This window comes from Felis catus, chromosome D3 (assembly GCF_018350175.1).
Source record: "Felis catus isolate Fca126 chromosome D3, F.catus_Fca126_mat1.0, whole genome shotgun sequence".
Lineage (NCBI taxonomy): Eukaryota > Metazoa > Chordata > Mammalia > Carnivora > Felidae > Felis > Felis catus.
This window is the reverse complement of record NC_058379.1, coordinates 86,343,112-86,366,295: the sequence shown is the minus strand read 5'-3', so window position 1 is coordinate 86,366,295 and position 23,184 is coordinate 86,343,112. Positions and strand designations below refer to the sequence as shown.

At 43.8% G+C, this 23,184-nt stretch overlaps 1 protein-coding gene across 9 annotated transcripts in view; it reads left to right on the top strand.

Moving 5' to 3' along the window:
• Positions 1-23,184, top strand: part of CD226 (CD226 molecule) — a 92,675-nt gene that overhangs the window by 29,524 nt on the left and 39,967 nt on the right. For 8 of the 9 annotated variants that reach the window (XM_045041163.1, XM_045041162.1, XM_045041161.1 and 5 more), the window contains one exon: positions 21,426-21,521. The exons of the other annotated variant lie outside the window; for it this stretch is intronic. In XM_045041163.1, the coding sequence (XP_044897098.1) occupies positions 21,426-21,521 (96 nt within the window). The remainder of the gene's footprint in view (positions 1-21,425; positions 21,522-23,184) is intronic. 9 annotated transcript variants of the gene reach the window in all.

The window sequence follows — 23,184 nt, the reverse complement described above, 5'->3', positions numbered from 1 at the left end:
GCTGCCTATTATCCATCTCATCCCTTTACATTCTTCTGCTCTTGGTTTGTTTTGACTATGTGCTGCTCATAGTTCTTTATACACCATTTCTGGGAGTTCTCTGAGACTAGGATGAAGGGGTCTTCATTCACAGAGGAGGTGAGTCCTGGGGTTCGAGTAGGCAGTTAGGTTCTAACAGGGTACCTGGAGGTCAGCAACGAGGAAGTCGTGGTCAGCTATCAGGAAAGTCAGAGACCTACCCTGGCAGCATACTGCAAGAAGCTGGATCAAACCAGATAGGCCCAAGATGGTGGGTTCTCTGACAGGAAATCCCTGACCAAATCAGAAGAACAAGCTAGGAACTCTGCTTCTCACCCCGAGGATTAAATTTTCCACCCCCTAGTTAACAACCGTCAATAAAAGATAGAAACCCAACCCCCTGGGCATGCAGTTCGCTCCTTCTCCTGGGCTCACCTGCTCTCATATCCCACGAGTGTACTTTTCACTTTAATCAACTTCTCCTGCTTGTGTGACTCATCCGCTGTGCTATGTATCTGTCCTTGAATTCCTTCTCATGACAAGACCAAACACCTTCAGTGACTCCTTTGACTCTGGCTAGGTTGAGGCCCCAGAGGCCAGGGTCTTCACAGGTCATCCAAGGACACTGGATTGCTTTAAATTTGGGCTCTTTGGAGAACCAATGCTCTAGGAACTAAGACTAAAGATCCACATGGGAACTGACTTTGTTTATAGCTCTACTCAAGGATTTTCCTTCTTTGTTTCCTTCTCCCCGAGGTGCAGGTGGGGTCAGGTTTACTTCTAGTTCATTTGTGCCCTGAGACATCTCAACAGGAGGAGGGGCTTCTCTTCACTTCCCCACCTCAGGTAGACCCTGTGCTGTATTGTGGGAGGCTCGATATCAGAGTTCAAGTTTGCTTAGCTTGACAAAGTGTGTCCAGGGCAAAAGTGGCTTGCTTCCAGGTTCTCATTTCTCACTGAAGTTTTTCCTATCGATTCCTATGTTGTCAGATATTTGATGCTTGTAATATTTTTCAAATAGTTCATCCTACATAGTTGTTTTTAATAGGAATTTTAGTGTTAATAATGGAGCCTGATATTTCATTAGAAATGGAAGTATCCACATTTCTAAAACATAAATCTACTCTTTCCCATCTGGAAAGATCACCAAATCTGCCTCTCATTTGAGTCAATAATCCCACTTCTCAAAAATATGAGTCATCCTTTATACTTTCTTTTCTCTCATTTGTGTATTATTAAGTACTATAAAGTATTATAAAGTACTATTATCTCTCACCTCTCTCTATGTTTTTAAAAAAATTATTCATCATCTAGGTGTCTTTACCTGAAAGTCTGATCTGAGTAACACAGCCCATCATCTTCCTAGAAATACAATATCTGTTGCCCTAGTTTTTTGGACTCTCTTCTGGACCTGGCAGAACTGTGCTTCCAGTTGTCTGGTGCTTTGAGTGCAGTAAAGAGGTGCCTGACCTCCTTCCTTCCTACCTCCAGATGCAGAGGGAGTCAGTCTTCTCAGGCTCCAGGTTCTGGGAATTGGCTCAGACGACAGACTGTAGAGCAGGAGAGTTGAGAACTGGATAGGATTTCATTATAGACTGGGAGTTGCGTATGAAGTAGAAGAAGGATTCAAGAATGGTACCAAGTTTTTACTTGGGGTCCTGGGTGGCTAGTGATGTCACTTACTGAATGGGGGAGAATGAGGTGAGAAAAAGGTCTGGAGTGACATCCTAGGGGGCTCTCTAGTAGACAGGAGGGTTTTTGAGCCAGAGCCCAAGAGAGCAACTGTGTTGGAGATGTAAACATGGTGAAGTCGTGGGTGTATGTGAGTGTGCACGGAGAGTGTCGGCTAATGATCTTTCACATACATGACCAGTGATCATTGAATGCTCATTACTTGGCAGCTCTGGGCAGGGTTCTAAAGGCTTTACATGGATTCTTTCATTTACTCCCCACAGTACCTCTATCGAGTACAGAGTGATATTAAGACAGAATCATAAAAATAAAACAAAGTGAGGGACAAACCATGGCGAGTGTAAGGAGGCAAAGCACTTAGCACATAAGGGTGACTTGGTAACACGGCCTTATGTGTACGTGAGAAATGAGGGGTGGAAGGGGCATTATTAGACCCCGAGATGCCTCACTGTCCACACCAGAGTTTGCAAATTAGTGGCCCCAGAGACTCATCCCATCTGACCAGGAGGTTTTCTGTAAATTGAAAATACTCATAAACATCTGGATGGACCATCAATATTGACCTGAATTTTCTGTGCAGCAGCATTTTCTAGGCTGAGTCGCAGCTGCCTTTTGGCGGCTCCTGCATTCTCGAGTTCCTCACAATCCCCACTCTTCCCTACTGTTATACCTTCTGGCTTCAGGAGTTTCTGTTGTCTTCCTGGACGCTGCAAATTTGCAACCCTCATCTACTCCTTATTCCGATTAAAAATGCTATTCAGGGCCGTCTAAACTGGTCCTGGCACACATTCCAAACTTGTCCCTTTGTGTATTCTTCTTTCAGCCAAACTGGGTTAAGTTTTAGTTCCGTTGGCATCTTCCATATTCCTGAACCTGGTGTCTCTGCTTGTGCCTTTTCTTCCGTTAAGTGCTCTCTCACTCCATACGCTGCTTATTCTTCAAGGATCAGCTAAAGAAACCTTGTCTCATGCCTAAAATGAGAAACAGTGTCTCCCTGTCTACTCCCCCAGAAGTGTGTGTGGCTACCTTTTAAGTGGAGATAAGTTGTTTTTCTTGTATTCTGCCTGGTGGTTGCCATGTCAGTTTCTCCACTGACCACCCTCCCTCCCCAGACCCTCAGTTGAAGACAGGTCATATGCCATTACCCTCCCCATGATCCCAACGGTATTGGGCATTAAGTGCTCTGCTGTAAGAGACTTGGCGCCATAAGAGAGCAAAAGAACAGGGATAAAGGGAGGGAAGTGATACTTTCATAAAAAATCATCAGCATTAACCACCAGTTAGTACTTGGAAAGCAACTAATTCCAGATACAATTAGGTGAAACAGAACAACCCCTTATGAGTACCTTCCAGGAAGTGTAAAGTCCTTTCCTGACTAGTAACAGATGTATAGCCCATCACATGTAAAGCATAGCTTGAAGTATTTGGGGGGGGGGGTGCAGGTTTATTTCTCTAGATAGTTTATTTATATGTAACTTCATTCTAAAAAATAAGTATAGCAGGACTTTTCCCCTAAATATACTCTTCCCATGGGGCATTAATTGAAATGTAGCTACCACTTTTCCTCATAGTTCATAGCTTATTGGGACACCTTGGTCATTGATCCCACTCATTTGTTACTTCATCACCCAGGATGTGGTTTGAAAGGTTTTGTTGTGAATACGTTTGCCCAGTATTTATGAATATTCAGAGTATAGCACATCCATGTTCATGGAAACATAATTCACAAGAGCCCGAAGGTGGAAACAACCCAGGTTTCCACTAAGGGATGAATGGGTCCACAAAATGTTGTACATAACATAGTGGACTATGATCTAGCCTCAAAAAGGAATGAAAAGGCCTACACATGCGACAACATGGATGAACCTTGAGGACATTATTCTAAGTGAAATAAGCCAGTCACAGAAGTACAAATACTGTATGATTCCTTTTATATGAGGCACCGAGAGTCATCAGATTCATAGAAACAGAAAGCAGAAGGGTGGTGGTCAGGAAGTTGGGGCCGGGGAATGGAGAGTTGTGTGATGGACATAGAATTTCTATTTCCCAAGATGAAAAGAGTTCTGGAGATTGGTTGTGCAATGATATGCACAGACTTAACACTACCGAGGTGTGCACTTAAAAATGGCTAAAATGGTAAATTTTATGTTATGTATATTGTGCCAAAGATAAAAATTTGACATCTATATAAATATGTATAAAATAGTGACTTTAGTCACAGGCTTAATTCGTGGGAGATTTCACTGTTAACAATTGTCTATTTAGAGAAATTCCTGCTATCAATTTGTCTTCATGGCAGTAAGAAAAAAGATGTTTTTTGTTGACAGAGAACTTTGAGTTCTGGTTCTGCCCTTCTAACTAGTCTTGAACCATTTGGAAAGTCCCTTCATTGTCTGAGCTTCAGTTTACTCATATATAGAGTGGGAATAATAATACACCCCTTGGGGGCAGGCTTGAGAATGAATGGGGTAATGTATGCAAGGGCCGATGTATGTGCCTAGCACATAGCAGGGACTCAGGATGTGGTGGTCCTCTTGAGTTCCCTTTCCACCTTCCTTAAGGCACTGGACATTCTCAACTCAGCGTGAAACTTGAGGAGTATTTCCACAAACACATATTAAGCAGCTACCACTTGCCAGGCACTCCATTAGGAACTGGCGAGTGAGAAGATATTTCTCCTGCCCGTGTCTCTCATATAAACTAGTAGGGGGAGAGAAGTAGGTATTACATCACAGTATGAAAAATGCTCTGATGGGGAGACTTGCTCACAGGAGGCTATTAGAGCCCTTGGGATGAGCCATTGTCATCCTCATTGTTCAACTTGGAGAGGGAGGCAGGGCATCTGACACTAAAGGAGGAACAGGAATTGGCCCCAGAAGTAGGGTAGGCATGTCCTCTCCCTCAGGAATAGCATGCTGCATGGGTCCAGAGCAAAGAGAGTGCATGGCGTATCTGAAATGGGAGGCTGTTATCCTGAAAGGTAAGGTACAGCGGGTGAAAGTGGAGAGGCAAGCAGGGGCCAAACACTGAGTGGTGTTCTGCCAGGGACTGCAAGATATTGGCAGGTTTGATAGGAGAGAGAGAGATCAGACTGATTGCACAAGGAAAGTGGTTGGTATGGAGCAAGACTGGAGGGAGGTTGGGCGGAGGTGCTTTTACTAGAGCAAGCAGGAGCAAACTGTCATTGGACTAGGATAGGGCACTGGGGACGGGTGGCACATGTTTGAGAGATACTGAGAAGGTAGAATTGACAAGATTCAGCAACTGACTGGATGAGTGGGTAAGGGAAGACAAGTTAAAAACGGCACTGGTTTCTAAAGAGTGGGGAGAATGGGAAGGAGCCACTTTGGAGAAGGGAAGATGGCCCTGGGGTGTGTGTGACTAGGAAGTGAAGAAAAAGTATTGAACACCTAAACAAGTTATGTCCATTCGTTCTCCTTTGCCACAAGATGTATCTACTTAGGATATTCTAGGAGGTGAGTTCTTTTTCTTTGCATTGCCCATCCTAGTCTACACCTGGTGATGCACCAGGTGCTTGTATCGGTACCTGCCCCCCGTTTTCTAGACAGGAGCGAGTCTCAGTGACTTTCATTGCTTTACCTGCCTAGGGCCCCCTTTTTGGGGGTGCCATTGGACAGATACCTGTCCTGAAGGAGAGCAGCCATTTGTAAATAGCAGATGCACATTTTGTCAAACAAGTGGGCTTGTGGTTACCTGCACAGCAACTTGGGTACAGCTTCCTCTTCCTCATGAGATAATTTTCTCCAGGTCCGGGTTAAGTATTCATCATTTCTTCAAAGTCACATGTTGCCTGTCTATTCTAATAGAAACATTTGGAAATTCCCTTATAGTTTCCTTCCTAAAGATAGAGCCAAATCACTCCTTAGATGTCCTTGTCATTTGCTCTTTTCATTCTCTGAAACACTTTTGTTGTGGATGCTGTTTCCAAATGCTGTAAGTTTCTCTCACTCGCTTTCTCTCTTTGATGTATTTAAAAACTTTTCAGCATTTATTTTGGAGTCCTTTGCAAGATGTTTTTCAAATACTCTTTTGGCCTAGTTACTTATTTGTACCTCTGGGCTTTCTCACTCTCCCCAGCTGAAGGGTCCTTTGTGTTTTTTTTGGTGATACCTTCATCCGACTCTGGCCCTTTGACTTTGCCAGTGTAGCCATGAGGGTTTTATTTTAAGCACCTAGCCTTTTAGATCTGCAGCATATATTTTCCCTGGACTTTCAAAAAGGTGTTTTTCAGAAGTCTTGGGGTTTCTTTTGGGATTTTTACCTTTTCAACTGTATCTTTTATTTTTTTAACCAGAATATTTGCATTTTATTATCGTTTCCATTTGTAATTATGCAAGATTTCCAACGATTTCTTTTTGACATTGCTTTCTAGTTAGAATTGCCTTTAGTTATTTTGCTCATGAAAGGTGCCTCAAAGCGCATACCGTATGTGTCTATGCCATTCTACAGCGCAATAATTTCAACACAGTTTTATTTCTTGGGGACTCAAGAACCAGTTGTACGTGCAATCCAAATGTAGCAGGTCCACAGCTTTTTTAGAGGGGGAGTTCACGATTGAGTACAGACAAATTTAAGGAGTGCACCGGTTTAATTTTTCAGTCTGCTCCATTTTACATGTTTCCCTCTTAATTTTACAGTATTTGCCAGAAGGTCTCCAGAGCAACCCAAGATGCTAGTGTCCACCTTATACAAACCTGAAATACCTGTAGCAGTTGTGTCTTTAGACATGATTTCTGTGTATGCCGTCCTTTATAAATGATAGTGTATCTACCCTCTAGAAATACATGTTTTTAGTCTGATGGCACAATACTCCATTGGTTTTTATTGATGAGTCTCTTTCCACCCTGAATCAGATGTGTCACTTCTATCAAGCTTGTCCCTTTCTTGCACGTTTTCCATCAATCTACTTAATTTTTTAGGCCTCTCGGATTTGTGGGGGTGCAGTTACAGATTTCTGTTGGTCAGTTCCCAGATACGGAGTGTGAGAGAGACTTCACTAGGAAAGAGCAAATTTTTGAAGGGCAGAGCTGATGGGGCAAGATGGCATAAAAGATAATCACTTCTTTCTTAAGTCAATTATTTATTTTGAGAAAGGCAGAGATAGCATAAGTGAGGCAGAGAGAGAGAGGGAGAGAGAGAATCCCAAGCAGGCTCTGTGCTGCCAGCACATAGCCCAGTGTGGGGCTTACACTCACGAAAGCATGAGATCATGACCTGAGCCAAAACCAAGAGTCAGACGCTTAACCAACTGAGCCACCCGGGCGCCCTGAAGGGAGACACTTTGTAGCAATTGGCTGAGAGGAGACTTGGGCTGGGGTTCTCATCAGTCAAAACCGCGTTCCCCTGATTTACCTGCCCTGCCTCCTCCAGCCTCGTTTTCCATAGCCCAACCCTTCTCTCCAACACGATGCTTTATTGTGCTCTCTCATGACCATATTTCCTCCTCGGTGACACTCAGTTGGATGCTGCTTTCACCACTTTAAACCTGTGGGGGGTGGACTTGGGTGGGCTGTGGGGGGCTCTGCTCACAGGCATGTTTTAGCCCTACATGGCCTCCAAATGGCCTGGGTCTGTTTCCTGGCTTTATTCCTTGGATTAGTAGAGAGAGGACTCTAAGATTCTGTTGAATCAAACAGTGGGCACTTCAGCACGAATTGTTCCTTTTACCCTACTCTGGGTTTAGTAAGGCCTTTCTTCTTGACACTGAAGTTATCTTTTATCCCTTGATATGTCTCTGTCCTGTAGTGAAAAATACAATTCATCGCTCTTACTTAGACTAAACATTTTGCACCAGATTTGCTGTATCTCCAGTGCTCTTGCAAAAACCTCTGAACATTTATTTTTCCAGCTTTATATATACCTTCGTGCTCTAATTAGTAAGTAGTAACTGGCCATTTATTATGGGGAATTTCTGATGTTTGACATAATTGGTCATAATGGGTAATAAAAACCGAGGGTTCTCAGTCTTCCCTTTCGTGTTTATACAAAGACAGAGATGGGATCTTGTTTTTCCGTTACACATACGCACACATACGCTCATAAAGACGTGCCACCCCATCCAAAGGAAAACAAAAAACCTGGAGAAAAGGAGTCTCTAGGGTAATAAGGGAATAATAGGGAATACCGTGGAAGCAGATTATGCCAAAAAGCACTCGATAAAGTTTGGAGCGTGAGGGTCCAATAACGTTTGTGTCTTAAACTGTGATTGACAATTACTTAAATTGACTAATGAGCAGACAGGTCACATAAGGTCATATTCAAAAGATAAGGTAAAGCGAGGAAGGCTTCATGAGTCTCCCCACCAGGCACACGTTATGTCTGATGGGTCCACAGTGGCTCAGCCTGGAGGGGGCATTGCCGGCTTCTTAATGAAGTTGGGGTGAGAAGGTGAAAGGATCGGTGTCCTCCTATATAATATGCTAAGAAGCCTCCCTGCCCCAGAGATGCTCACAATCTAGGGGCACAGCAAGACGTGTGACTTCTCACAGAGACGTCCAGAGTGGAGAACAACAAGGTGAAAACTGGACCTTTGCGGCCAAGTTGGAGAAGGCTTCAGAAGATCGCCTTCCCGGAGGTCTTCAGGGTGAATACGAGTTTCAGGGATCCCAGCAGGCAGAACAGTCCGCACAAAGACACGGAGGAGGGGATGTGAGTGGCGAACACACGGGGCCTTGAGTGGCCCGGTGAGGGTGGAGATCACAGGTCGTGGATGGACGTGGTGATGGGGTGATGAGGGCAGAGAGAGGTTGCAGCAGCGTGTGTTTGCGAGAAGCCCACGGAGCCGGACGGCTCGTGGCGCAGAGGGTCACGGTCAGACTTACAGCTCCAATTCCCATACTCTCCGCACGAAGGCTGAATGCATTTTAAGACAGCGGCGACTGGTTGTACGTGTTTGGAGAAAGGAAGGGCAAGCACACACAGCTGGTTTGCCCTGCAAGCGAGACGACGCTTTCGCTTTCGTGTAAAGGGCTCCAGAATTAGCAGCTGGGAGCGGTCAGGGAAGCAGCCGCGAGGTGCTGGAGGGTGTATGGCTACTGCTCGGGAGCCGAGCCGGCTTTGCTTCTTCAGTTCAGAAACTGAATCACGTTTCTGGGTTCAAATACTGACTCTGTTTTCTCTACCATGACCTGTTACCTTCTCTTTAAAATGAGAGGGGCGCCTGGGTGGCTCAGTTGGTTAAGCGTCTGACTCTTCAGTTCTGGTTCAGGTCACGGTCTCCCGGTTCGTGAGTTTGAGCCCCGCATCAGCACAGAGCCTGCCTGGGATTCTCTCTCTCTTTTTCTCTCTGTCCCTCCCCCACTCATGCGCGAGCTCGCTCTTTCTCTCTCTCAAAATAAATAAATAAACTTAAAAATAAACAAAATGAGAATAATAGTAGTGCCTAAAATATAGGGTAATTTTGAGATTCAGTGACACCTTTTCTGGCAAGTGTTTGTCACGTCTCATATCAAACTATAAATGCCTAGTGTGTATTAAATATTATTATTGTTAATTGGCCAAAATAACCATGTAAGGAAGAATGCACCAAAGTTGTTTTCTTTTGAAGAATTAGAAGTAATACTATATAGTATATATATATAGTAATATATATATAGATATATATATATAGTAATATATATATAGATATATATATCTATATATATATAGTAATATATATATATATTACTATATATATAGTATATATATATAGTAATATATATATATAGTAATATATATATATACTATATAGTAATATATATATACTATATAGTAATTATATAGTAATATATATTATATAGTAATTTTATAGTAATATATATATTATATAGTAATTATATAGTAATATAAATATTATATAGTAATTATATAGTAATACCATAGAGAGAGAGAGAGAGAGAAAGAGAGAGAGAGGGAGAAATATGGATGACATATCATCAAGAAAGTAAAAAGGAGAAGAGTGAAGATGTTTCAGTTCTGAAAATGAAGAAAGGAGAAGCATCAGTGGGGACAGGAAGTGACTCTGCGTTATTAAACGGGCTGGGGCCTTCTTTTATCTTGTATCTGAGAGGACAGGTGAAAGTAACAGGAAGTATGTCTTCTCTGGAAAACTCCCGAGTTGCAGAACACTTTCACAGATCACTTGTGGTGGATCTTCTGAGAGAGGCAAAACAGTTACAATCCCTTCAGTTCTGCCCATTTCCTGTGCCGGGTTGGAACCGATGCGGAGGGGCTGAGAACAGAAGTTGATGAAGGCAAGGGAGGAGTTCATGTTCCTCAAGGAAACGAATGGAGTCTTTTGTGAAAAAACTTAACTTTTAAAATCCTTCCAGTGCGGTGTCCGGAACCATTCAGCAGACTACCTGTCTTCTTACCGGTACTTACGTATCAGTCATGATAAACAATTCTTTTTGTTAGACTGAATAATCCTGCCCTGAATTGTTCGGTAAAATGAGATGAAAATATGCTTTGCTGACTGCCATTTATTTCACACAGAGATAATACGCTTTTGTCTCTTCGGCGTTTATTCTTAAAACTTAGATAATCTTCTTGCCCTGTGTTCTTTCAAACAGTGGAGTCATTAGCTTTCTTTTGCTACCAGACATTGTTTGAAGGGTTTTATCTCCCTTCCAGACGATCCTTTAAATATTGTGCTAAAAATGAAATGTTTTGTCTGATGTGATCAAATTCCCTGGCTCACGGCTTCTTTCGCAGTATTTTAGATATTCTTTGTTGCCGTGTAAAAGGTCAATTTTTTTTCTCCTATGTTTGAAAAAACACTCCCCAACAGCTTTTCTGGAATGTTCAAATTGCTCGGGTTTCTCCCACATTCTTCCTCACCTTGAGCATAGTGGAAACCGAGAGGCCTCGGCCAGTTCTTGGTTGTCCTTGAGAACCGAAGCGGCTAATTAGCTGAGACCATATCCAACGCTCATTCGAGGCATTGAGCCCCTCCGCCAAAACATTTACCAGTTCAAGTTTTAACCCTTCTCTGTGTTTCACATTTTCTGTCGCTTTTGCTCTCTTCTCCGGTTTTGGATCCTCCGGCAGCTACACGATTTCTCAAATGCGCCTTCACTTTTCACTTTCAAGGCTTTGGGCAGACTTTCTGTTCCCTCCCGCCTGGCTCGCCTCCCCCCCCCCCCCCATGTTTGCTTGTGTGTCTCTGCAGAGTGCAGCATACAGTGTCACCGCCCTGCCCCAAACATCCAGTCTACAAAACCTAGCATAAGCGAATGGGCCCACGTTCCAGGCCTTCCAGTCTCCATTTCTGTCTCCAGTGAGTTCCCTGCTCCCATCAGGTGCCCTCAGGGGTACTAGATGGCTGCGCATCTCCATGGCTCCGCCCCACATCCAAGTAAGACGTGGCTTCTCTGCCCAAAGGTAGCTTCTCACGCTGTGTCCTCTCCCAGAGCTCACAGCCCCGTGCACATTGTCATGATCTGCCCCACCCACGGCTTCCTTGCTGGTTCCTAAGCTCTGTGAGGAGAGGGATACATCTGTCTTACTTCCCTCTGTATCCCACATCTTTTCCAGTCCCTCTCATAGATTAGACCCTTACTATTTTTATGTGGAATTAGTGATCAAAGCAAGTGACTTTTTTGTAAGTTCCTTCAGGGCAGGGATAGGTCTTTTTATTTATTTTTTATTTCTTAAGAGAGAGAGAGAGAAAACAGGGAAGGGGGAAAGGGAGAGGGAGAGAGAGAATCTCAGGCAGGCTCCTCGCCCAACAGAGCTGATGTGGGGCTCTATCTCATGACCCTTAGATCATGACCTGAGCCGACATCGAGTCAGATGCTTAACCGACTGAGCCACCCAGGCGCCCCAGGGCAGTCATAGGGCTTGCTCACCTTTATATCTCGTAAATATTGCTTCACAAATCTTTTTACAGTAGACTCTTAACTGTTGCTTTGCTTAATAAACTCACCTCGGTGTTTAAAACTGTCTTGGAAAGTTGTTTAAGGATTATCGTTAAGTTGAAAAAAATGTAGTTTGTGAAAGTGACTGATACCCCCTTAGTAAGAAAAAAATGCCATTATGGTATGACTGAGTGGATAAAATTTAAAATATATACTGTGATATTTTGGAGGTTGGAATTATGAGTAATTTTTCTTTTCTTCCTTTGGCTTACCTGAGTTTCCTAAATTTTCCACACTGGAAAAAAAAAAACAATCTGCAAATACTCTGTAATGTATGGGCCTTTCTTGGGGTGCCCTTCTTTCCCTGCGTGTGGTTTGGTCTGGTGCAGTATAGACCCCATCTGATATTGCCTTGGACAGTCAGGCTTAGCGAGGGGTTGACTCACTCTCAAGGTTTGAATTCAGGGACTCTTGGCAATGATGGCATTCGCTTTCTTCTTTTCTGAGCGAATCCAAGCCACCCATATTTTCCCTTGTCAAACCTTGCCCCTGTTATCTCAAAGCATAGAAGTCAATGGATCGATTGAGTAGAACCCAAGACTGATCATTTTCAATAACACTTTTCCCCAACAAGTTGGACGAGGAATTAAAGCTATGTTTGTATACAAAACCCAGAACGTAGCCATGTTCCGGGTAATGAGAGATGAAAGTGACCATTTGGGAAAGTGAACTCAAAACTACCAAGACATATTGGGTCAGAAAACACATAAATCCTTCCGTTATACTTTTTAAAAATCAATAGCCATATGATGGTGTGTCTTAGGAGTGGCCCTATGAATGAAGAGGAAAATACAGATTAAAATATGAGAATAAAGTGAGGTGGGTCTAACCTAGTCTGAGAAGAAGTTATCTGGAAAATCTTAGTAGCAGAATCCACACCTGACTCCAAAGGTCAGGGCAGTGGGCAGCAGGGATGGAAGGAGGGATGGTGGTGAGAGAGAGAGAAAGAGACAGAGAGACAGAGAAACAGAGACAGAGAGAGAGAGAGAGGGAGAGAGGAAAGAGAGAGAAACCCAGTCTAGAGCTCAGAGGCAAGTCTGAAGGTGTCATAGGAGGAAGCTCAGAATGGAGGCAAGCAGTGCACCAGGTTGAAGCCTGGTGAAACTGGGAAGGAGTTTGAATGTTATCACGAAGGATTTGGGGGTGCATTCAAGAATTTTCAGCTAGGGACTTACAGGGCCGGATATGTGTTTTACAAAGACTGCTCTGGCTTTATGACAGGGAGGAATAGAAGTGAGGTGGGAATGAGTAGGGAGAACTATTTCCAGGCTGTTGCTTCAATCCAGGGGAGAGGTGACAATAAGAACCTGCAGAGAGGAGTGCAGAGAAGTGGGCAGATGTAAGGCGTTCGGGGGAAAGGGTGACCGACCCTGGAGGCGAGTGAGATGAGAGGGGTGGGCGGTGGAGGAAGTGAAGCCTGGCATCTGATCACCATGAGGGAGCACGTGGGGATGGGGGTACCGGGCAGAGGTCCTCAGAAGGCTTCCACGTTGCAGAGGCTCGGCATTCGCACACACAAAGTCATAATGTCCTATTTCAGCATCTCTCCAAGCACAATGGATGAGAACGTAGTGAATGCTTATTGGGTACCCATATTGACTAGAAAAATCTTCTCTGGTATTCTCATGTACAAAAGGCACTAAAAGCATGGTCCATGCCCTTGGGTATGTTTATACCCAACTGAAGTCAGTTGATGAACTCTTTACTCATTATGGAAGATGAAGCGAAGTCTCAGTAGAAAATAGTATTTTGTGGTTCGATTCTTATCTAGAAGTCAAGAAAATACACTCTAGTGTTAGTCTATAAATCAAACATATCATTGTTTCTAGTTGAGATGATAAATGTTTTCAGTTATAGCTTTCTGGAAAACATTTGATTTCATGCAGATTACTCTGACAGCCTATTTTTTTGCCTTTTATTTTTAATTTTTAAAGAAGATAGATTTCATTTTCAGAGTTGAAATAATATTTGGGGAGAGGGAAAGCTGGGATGGATGAGTGGTCAATGTCATATTAAATTTTTCTCTAGAGCTAAAGTATTCTTACATTCTTTTAAGTTTATTCATTTATTTTATTAAAAATTTTTAAATGTTTTATTTATTTTTGAGAGAGAGACAGAGAGAGACAGAGAGAGGATGAGTGGGGGAAGGGCAGAGATAGAGGGGAGACACGGAATCTGAAGCAGTTTCCAGGCTCCAAGCTTTCAGCACAGAGCCTGATGTGGGGCTCAAACCCACAACCTGTTGAGATCATGACCTGAGCTGAAGTCTGATGCTTAACTAACTGAGCCACCCAGGAGCCCTTATTATTTATTTTTGAGAGAGAGTGCATGCACTTGCACAGGGAAGGGACAGAGAGAGAGAGAGAGGGAGGCAGAGAATCCCAAGCAGCCTCCGCACTGTCAGCACAGAGCCCAACGGGGGGCTCAACTCGTGAACCGTGAGATTGTGACCTGAGCCGAAATCAAGAATCAGATGCCCAACGACCTGACCCACCCAGGTGCCCCTAGAGGATTCTTAGATCCTACTCACAATTGGTTTTGTTTTATCTTACATGATTTTGTAATAACTATGTACTAAATTAATGTTTTCCTGAAATAGGCAGTGAGGTTTTTGGTTTTATTTGTGATGTATCATAAGCAACTCACCGATTACCGTTTTGGTGGTTCTCTGTGGTTGCTCAAGGCACCAGTGATTTATTTATATGCATCACTTAGATGCCTCATTTAAGCTTGCGAGTAAATTATTTTTGCTGTTGAATACAATGGAACCCATTGGCAGGCAGAAAAGATGCTTTATTTTCCTGTTAGTCCACACAATATACCTCTGAATTGAAATAGTTGAAGTGTGATAAACCTCCCCTTGATTAAAGCATATTAGGACGTATTAGTAATCGCCACCACTGCCTCTGACACATCCTGTGATTAGACCCAGATCCCCAAATTTTATGGCTTTTTGTTTTGTTTTCTTTTAAGAGGCAAACCCATAAATGTGATAAATGTAATTCCAAGATAATGGAGTTAGGAAGCCATTACGGAAGGCAATTTTAGAGGAAAATGGAGAGTGTAAAATGATGACTTTAAAATATTTAAAATTATGGGGGTGGAAATTAAATTGCAGACTTTGGAGAGAAGTGTGTACTGTGCAGGGGAAATGGAAATCATCCCTAATTTAGAGAAAGGATTTACAGCAAGATAAAAAGCCAGAGAGAATGGCAACTGTGGAGTTTAAATATTTTTAAAGTAACCATTTCAATTAGTCTCTGCATTAAAAAAACGGCAGCAGCAATAGGACATACAAATTCCTAAGAAGCGTATTTATCTAAGTTCTTTCTGACCTTGCTTCAAACCACGTATTTGGGAACTAAGCATAATCTGAAAAAGAATTTTCTTTTTTCTATTTCATCTTTGCTTTTAGTGTTTACATGTTTAATGTTGTCCTCAGATGAATTCTGGCAAGTGGAGATCTCCAGCACAAGAGAAAGCACCCAGGGGTCTCTGGTCGGTGACATTAACATTGGATTCATTTGTTAGATTAAAATACATCATATAGGCTCTTTGGCCATTTACTGAGATGTCTACACATTTCTGTATATTTGTACTCACTCCACTACTAATATATTAAACAAGTAGCAGTGATTCTGAATCCCATCAGATCCAGTGTTCTCTTTCGTAATAAGTACTTTATAAATCTGACTATTTTGAAATTATATTCATAGATGAGGAAAACTACCTACAGAGACAATTTCAAAACATAAATATAATGCTCTAAGTGTAACTTAAGGGACAAATAGCAAGAAAGCAATTTACAGTAAGGTAGACTGTATTTTAATTTATAAATGTTGAAGCACCAGTATGTGAGAGGACAAATGTGTTCGCCTCCGTTTAGGAGTCACCATGAAGCATGAGTACACATTTCTTGAAGACTTGGTCACCCTGAGTAGCCTTGTCAAAAATGATACCATATTCAAAATGAACAGCTACTAGTGAAGTTCTAATACCTCAAAGTGAAATCTTCCCTCGATTTAAACTGAACAAGAATAGAATTCCTAAAAAGGTCAGGGTAAGCTAAAATAGTTCAGAAATATTTTGTGCACATTTTCTTATACCGATTTACTTTCAGGTGAGGCAGAACCTCTTGAATTATTAATTGTAATTCCTTTGAGGATAATTAGGTTTTGGCCCAGGACTCAAAACATTGTCTTAAATATAGTAGGTCATCAGCTGATAGTTATTTGTGTATTAGTTTCTTCACAGCATTTCTGTTTCATTGGGGGTCACAGAATGACAGCTGAATGCATCTGAAATGGTCTTGGTTGTCATTCTCAATTAGAAGAAGGGCCAAAAGTCGAATCTGTCTTGCCCTTCCTTCTTTTTCCAATTTCTTTCAGTAGAAATGCTTTTCTAAAAGAGCGATATACAGGACCCGGCAGCACTACTGAAATCTGACGCCCCTCAGCGAGGAAACGAGACCGAGAGAGCTCTTACCAGAAATTGTCAACCACAGGTTCAACTCAAAATCAGAAAAGAAATGTTTTTCCCTGGGTCCATGAACACCAATATATTGATGTAGGGTGTACATTGTGAGCTTCATTTCTTGTAGTAACAATGAACTTGAATTAAGCTCCTCTGGTTCTTCCCGTCATTGACAATGGCATTAATATGAGGTGGAAGGAGACCTCATCAGACTCCCCGGCTGTCTAGGGGACACAGTTGCTCTCAAGGCTTATTAGCAGGTGTGCACATAGCACACTAAGAGCCTCATGGCATGTATTGGATGGAATATTGTTGTAGAAAGGCAGGATTTCAGAACCAGAGGGCTCTCACCTCTTGCCCTGATATTTATAGATCAAACTCTTGGACAGTTTTATAAATAATGGACAGTTTTGATCGTTGTTCTGAAATAATGCTAAGAAAATATAGTCACAATGAGGCTGCTTTCCCAAGTTGGGAAGTGTCTCTAACAGCAGTGAGGTGTTTCCCTCAACTCACTTCGTTTCCAAAAACTTCATTAAGAGTGATAGGAATTCATTGGCATTGGTAGGCAATGCCAATTTCTTCTTCCTACACTTTGATGAGAGACCTTCCTTCTTCCCTTTCTCTTCCTGTCTATAATCTGCCAGCTCTCTTAGCTTGTCTGAGATTTCTTCTCTTTCCCTTGGGCCAGTCCCTTGTGTGATGATGCGTAGGCTGAGCATTTGACTAGGACACCTGAGCCCTGGGAGAAGCACTCTGTTCACAGCATCTCCCCCTGCCCATGAGATCTGTGCTGTGAGGTATTCTAGTTTTTTAAAAGTATTTGCACTGTACTACATAAACATAAATTAATGAGATTCTTCGTTAATTGCTTTCTAAAGTTTTCTACTTTAGAAGATAAAGTTTGTTTCCTTTTCTAGTTGTGGCCAAGCTAGTCCTTTTCCTATTTTGAGAAATGAGAAACTTCAAATGGCAAAATGATCCGATCTGTGACCTGTGACAATAATAAATCCTTTAAGCATATTTATCTCCTCAATCAAGGACTTGTTTTGTTTTCAAAGCTCTGCCAATCTATTCTCTAAAATGTTCCAAGTCCCTTTTTCTTTCTACAATATCCTTGATATTCTCCAGATCTCTCCTTTTGCCCCACGGAGGGGGGGCTTGGGTGGAGGGCCAGCTACCCCATCATAGGGTGTAGGCTTTTGGGCTGGGTCCAGAAGAGAGAACGATGCCCTGGGGCTCCGGGAACAGGTAGGATAGGCTCCTGGGACACATTGTAGACAATCTGCAGCTGCGGAGGAGCAACCCAGGATGTGTGCTGGAGCTGCATGATCAGGTTGCTGTGGCCTTGGACCTCGGCAGACATTGACTGGGGCTTCAGATTCCTTGAGGGAAGTGCACGTCGCTGCCACACGGCCCAATGGGACGTGCCACCATGCTGTGACTCTGAGGGGTGGGGTGTTAGAGGCGTGTGGGGAATTGGGCTTTGTTTAATAGGTGGCTTGTGGCCTGAACCAGACTTCTTGCTGACGAGTCTGGGGTGAGGGGTTTCCAGGACTCAGGGCAGCTGGGCATTTCTCTCCCAGAGCTCCCTGTTCCCCTCAGAATTTCTGAGATCCGGCTCATGGCAGCGGCCACAGCAGCAGCGTCTGGGGCCTGATTCAGGTGTTCTCTGACCCACCCCTGATGCTCAGTGACTCCGAGTTCATCCTCTCCCTGCCCCTCCATCAGGATACACCTGTACTCCCCACACACTGGAAGCCACCAACTGCACCCTGCTGTCTTCCTGGGAAATTCCCCACTACACGCACACACACACACACACACACACACACACACACACACACACACACACAAATTGCTTTTGGAAAGGTCATGGGGTGGAGGCAAGGAGGGTGCCCTAACAGACCCAGGTCAGATGTTGCAGGAGGATGCTGGGCCAGCCACGATGGCACATCCCCAGAGGAGCACGCACCAGCACCTTGTTGCTAGTGCTAAAGGTCTCTGCCCCCCGAGGTGAGTGTCATTTAGGTCTGGCAGTATCTTATTCTAGTTGTAAGAAACCAGCGAATTTAACTGTTAAAAAATTATTGTTTTCTAGGATTGATCTGTATGCATTTCCTCTGACTTGGAGCACCCACCAGGGGCACCTGGGTGGCTCAGTTGGTTGAACGCCTGACTTCGGCTCAGGTCATGATCTCACAGTTTGTGGGTTCAAGCCCCACACCGGGCTCTGTGCTGACAGCTCAGAGCCTGGAGCCTGCTTCAGATTCTGTGTCTGCCTCTCTCTGCCTCTTTCCTGCTTGTGTGTGCTCTGTCTCTTAAAAATAAATAAACATTAAAAAAATTTTTTTTAAAAAGAGCACACACTGAATGCTGAATGAATACATTATTATCTCCTTCTGTCGCCATACCTATTTTTTATTTGTATGTCCCAAATTTTCTTTTCTTTTATTATTTTTAAAAATATTTATTTATTTTGAGGGAGAGGGAGGAGAGAGACAGAGAGAGAGGGAGAGAGAGAGAGCGAGCAGGGGAGGGGCAAGAGAGAGGGAGAGAGAATCCTAAGCAGGCTCCACGCTGTCAGCACAGAGTCTGATGTGGGGCTTGAGCTCACAAACTGTGAGATCATGATCTGAGCCTAAATCAAGAGTTGGATGCTCAACTGACTGAACCACCCAGGCACCCCCCAAATGCCTCTTAAATCACAATAAATTGGGGCACCTGGGTAGCCCAATCAGTTAAGTGTCCAACTTCAGCTCAGGTCATGATCTCACAGTTCATGAGTTCAAGCCCTGTGTTGGGCTCTGGGCTGATAGCTTGGAGCCTGGATCCTGCTTAGGATTCTGGGTCTCCCTCTCTCTCTTCCCTCCCTCCCCGACTCATGCCTCATCTGTCTTTCTTGCTCTCAAAAATAAATAAACATTTAAAAAGTTAAAAAAAAAAAACAAAGAAATCCCAGCAAACTGACATGGGCACTATGTGTTCCCTCCCTCATTCTACCAGCTCTTTGTGTCTCTGTTCTGGACTGTTTGCTTATCTGGCAAATCCCATGATTACAGCAATCCCTGTCAAGAGCCACATACACACTGGTTTTTTGGTATTGTCCCATTTTTCACTTTAACTTCATTATAGTTTGAACTAAAAAATTTCAGCCTCTCCTACCTTAGAGGTTGGGAGAAATATTGTTGATCTTGCTGTGATGTGAAAAACACCTGGAGCTCTTTGGAGAGAAGATATTAAAGCCGTAAATATTGCAGTGCTGGCTGGTGTTCAAGGCTCGTGCCCGGAGGAACAGGTCCTGGGGGTGCTTGTGTTTGGCAAACGTGGGAATAAAGACCCAAACTCATGTAGGATCTGGACTGGAAAATATGACTTTTAGGCTCCTGGAATCATCCACTGAATTTATAATATGGTATCATCTTCAGAGACAGGTTCTCAATTTCTTCCACAGTATTAATTGAGCAACTGAAGGTACCTGGCTTTGTGCTGAGATCAGATATATTGAAGACATGCCATCTTCAAGGCATTGAGAGTTTCCCAGGGCAGGGAGAAATGACAGCAAATAAAAGACAACACAATAGAGGGTATAGAAGTAAAAAAGAAGAGGGAGTGGTTAGCCTACCTTAGGATGAGTCAGAAAATATTTCCTCCAAGGAAGTGGTGTCACAGTTGAGTTTTATGGGGTAAGTCGTGATTTTCCTGGACTGGAGTGAAAGGAGTATATTAGGCAATCCAGAAGAGGAGATGGCTGATGTAAGATCATAAATGTGAGTCCTGTTTTGAGGGACACTAGAGTATATAGTAGATTCTAGTAGGAGATGAGACTGGGGGCAAAGGCAGGGGTAAAATCATAAAGGATTTTACTGAAGAATGTGGACTTTGTCCTATGGCGGCAATGGGAAACCTCTGAACCTTTTAGAGCAGAGATGTGGCATGACCAGAGTTGAATTGTAGCTCCATAGTTTTGGATGCAGTGTGCGTTGGTGGGAGAAAGGGCAAGAATCAGAGTTGGGCAGCTATTTTGATGGCCCAGATGAAGAAACAGGGAAATACATAGTGAGTGAGTCTTGTATTTTCATTCTATTTGGTTTCAAACTCATTCTGGGGGCACCTGGGTGGCTCTGTCGGTTAAGCATCTGACTTCGGCCCAGGTCATGATCTCATGGTCCGTGAGTTCAAGCCCCATATCAGGCTCTGTGCGGACAGCTCAGAGCCTGGAACCTGCTTCAGATTCTGTGTCTCCCTCTCTCTCTCTCTGCCTCTCCCCAAGTCACTCTCTGTCTCTCTGTCAAAAAATAAATAAACATTCAAAGTCATTCTGTTGTGCAGATTTCTCTGCTACAATGCTTAACCTCCTACAGATGAGATAAATGTATCGGTAAATATTTATTGATCATCGAATATGTGCAAGATATAATTTAAGGTGTTTCCAGAGATTAAACAGTTCATGACATGGTACAGTTACCTTGAGAACTTTTGGAGCATGGGGGACTAACAAGCTACAAATGAATATTTTAAAAATCATTTCTGCCTCCAAGGAGCTCGGCATAATTGAGAGAAGCAAGATAGAAAACACGGCAGTTCCTATTTTGTGAGTGTAGTGACTTGTTATGCACAGTTAGACGTGGGAAGAGTAAGAGCTGTGGGACCCCGTGGCCTAGGGCTGCTGTGGGCTGGTGGGGCAGATGCTGTGAGACAGGCTGGCCAGCAGGGCCTTGAGGGAAAGATGGAGTAAGAGAGAGCACTGTTACCACAGAAGTTCTGGACGCCACCTCTGGGTGCTCTGGTGTAAGTTCAAATTCTAGGTTCCAAGTAACATCGGTAAATTTCCGGAACTGTGTCTGCTTTAGGTTGTGTTCCTCAGGAGTCCCGGAGAGGAGGATAAATGTGAAAGGGATGTGTTGGGAAGTGTTCCCAGGAAAGTCCATTAGGGGAGCCGGAACTGGACAGAAAGGAGACCAGGCAAAGTCCAGGGATGTTAACTTGAGCTCACTGGGCAGAGGCTCTGAAGACCCCCACTCCTGTCAATCACTGGGCAAGGGCCCCTCTGGGTATATAGGTCCCAGGCCTGCACTGAGCCTCACCAAGCATAGCAGCAGGTGATGGCTCTTCAGGAGGCAGCGTTGGTGTGCCCCCAAAGCAGAGGAATCCCAGGGGGTGTACATGGAACCCTGAAAGCATTTGTCAGTGTCCATGTCAAGTACCCCTGCTCTCAACCTCCCAGAGTGCCCTACATTGTGGGGCTATTGCTCAGAGAGACTCAAGCAAAGGACCTGGTCTTTCAGTTCTCCCCATTCATCACTGGCCTTTATCCCTTAACAGGCACAACAGCACATCGGTTGCCTGAGAGTATAAGCCCCTCTCCCCCAGAAATCCTAGCCTTTCTTAACCACAGTCAGGACAGCATAAGATATTTTGGTAAGTAAAATCGGGCTCATATTCAGATGTTTTCAAAAGAGAACTGTAAGAGTGAATTTTGAGCTCACTTTCTCTGAATGCTGTCGCTATTGAGATTTCTGAAACGCGGGGACTAGGGTATCACACCTTCCCCTTTCCTTATATAGAACGTCTTCTGTCTCATAGGTCATGTCTTTGCAGAACTGACAGAAATTGCTTTCCAGTGTTTTAGAGTAATTTTAATTGGTCAGGAATCACAGTGGTAAAAATTATGAAACCCAATTTTGCGAGCAGTATGTTTAAAAGCCTGTTTTTGCAATTCACTTAATTTTATCATATCTTTCCTTTCTGTGGAGGTTGAAGCAGGTATGTTCTCATATATGTGTTTCTGTAATGTGTCTATGATGCGTGGTGGGGGTTCCCCCCATTTTTAGCATTTTTAGCCTTGCATCAATGGCTTCTTAGTCATTTTTCATATGTCATTCATCAGAAATCCTGCTTACGTGTTCTCCACAAAACCAACCGGACCAACCGGAAATATAAATGAAACGTAATGAGGGCGATACTGTAAGAAACAGTGACATGGGCAGAAAGCGTAGAAAGAAGGAAGTCGGACATGGAGTCGATGCTTTAAATGCACAAAGCTCATTTAGCTACTCGAATATCTTGTGTTTGGTCTTCCCTGCAGATTTTCTTTGGGCAAATAACTGTATTTGGTCGAGACCCTTTGACAAACCTCGCTGAGCCCAGAGTCAGCCAACAGCACGGCTTTTATTTAGTTGGCTGGGAACCAAACTCACACCTTTCCATCCCAGAGTTTCTGGGGACGTGGGGCTCTGTTCGTGCAATGACTTGGTCATGTGTCTCTCCACCAACTCGGACCTTCACCTTCTTTGTCTTTACATCAATAGGATTTTTGTTGAAGGAGTGAATGAGTGAGTGAATGAGTGAACGAGTGAATGGCCAAAGAGGTAACATTTCATTGCCTCCTGTGTGTAATCTGTCTTCCTGCTCAAGTCTCCCACCCACCCCTGCCCTTGAAGACACCGCCCCTGCTCCTGTGCTCCTGGGGAGCATGGTGGCCTGTGACAAGGCTGGCTCCTGGCGCCTCTCAGTCATTTCTGCCACAGCCGGTCTGTTCCTGGCCACCCGCCTGTGGGAACCTGCTTCCTTTCCTTTCACTCGGAAAGCAATCTAATGGACGATTTCACACTAATGTGCTGGTGCCTGCCAGGAGCTGAGGTTGTTATGTGCATTTTAACAAGGACAAGTAAAGAAATTGATTTCTAATTATAGGATTGAAGGCATCATAAAATAAGATATTTAGGAACAAGGGTTTCCAGGGCGGCTCTTTCGCCTCTGTGGAATCCTGCCCGGTTGCAGGTAGGAGGGAAAGCTCCATCAGGTGGAGCACCTCATCGGGATAGGGGTAGGATGGCCGCCGTGGTTTAGGGGCAGGTGCCTGAGCCTCCTCCCAGGAAGGGGCTCCCTTCTCTGCCCCCTGCCGCTGGGCGACCTACCTCGGGGTCCTCGGTGTTGGGGACTAAATGTGTCAGCACATGTCACACCTTCAATGCTGGCACACAGTAAAGTCTCATTTGAGGTATATATTTTGCCTTTAAAATATGTTGAAGGGGCACCTGGATGGCTCAGTTGGCTAATCATGTGACAGTTGGTTTCGGCT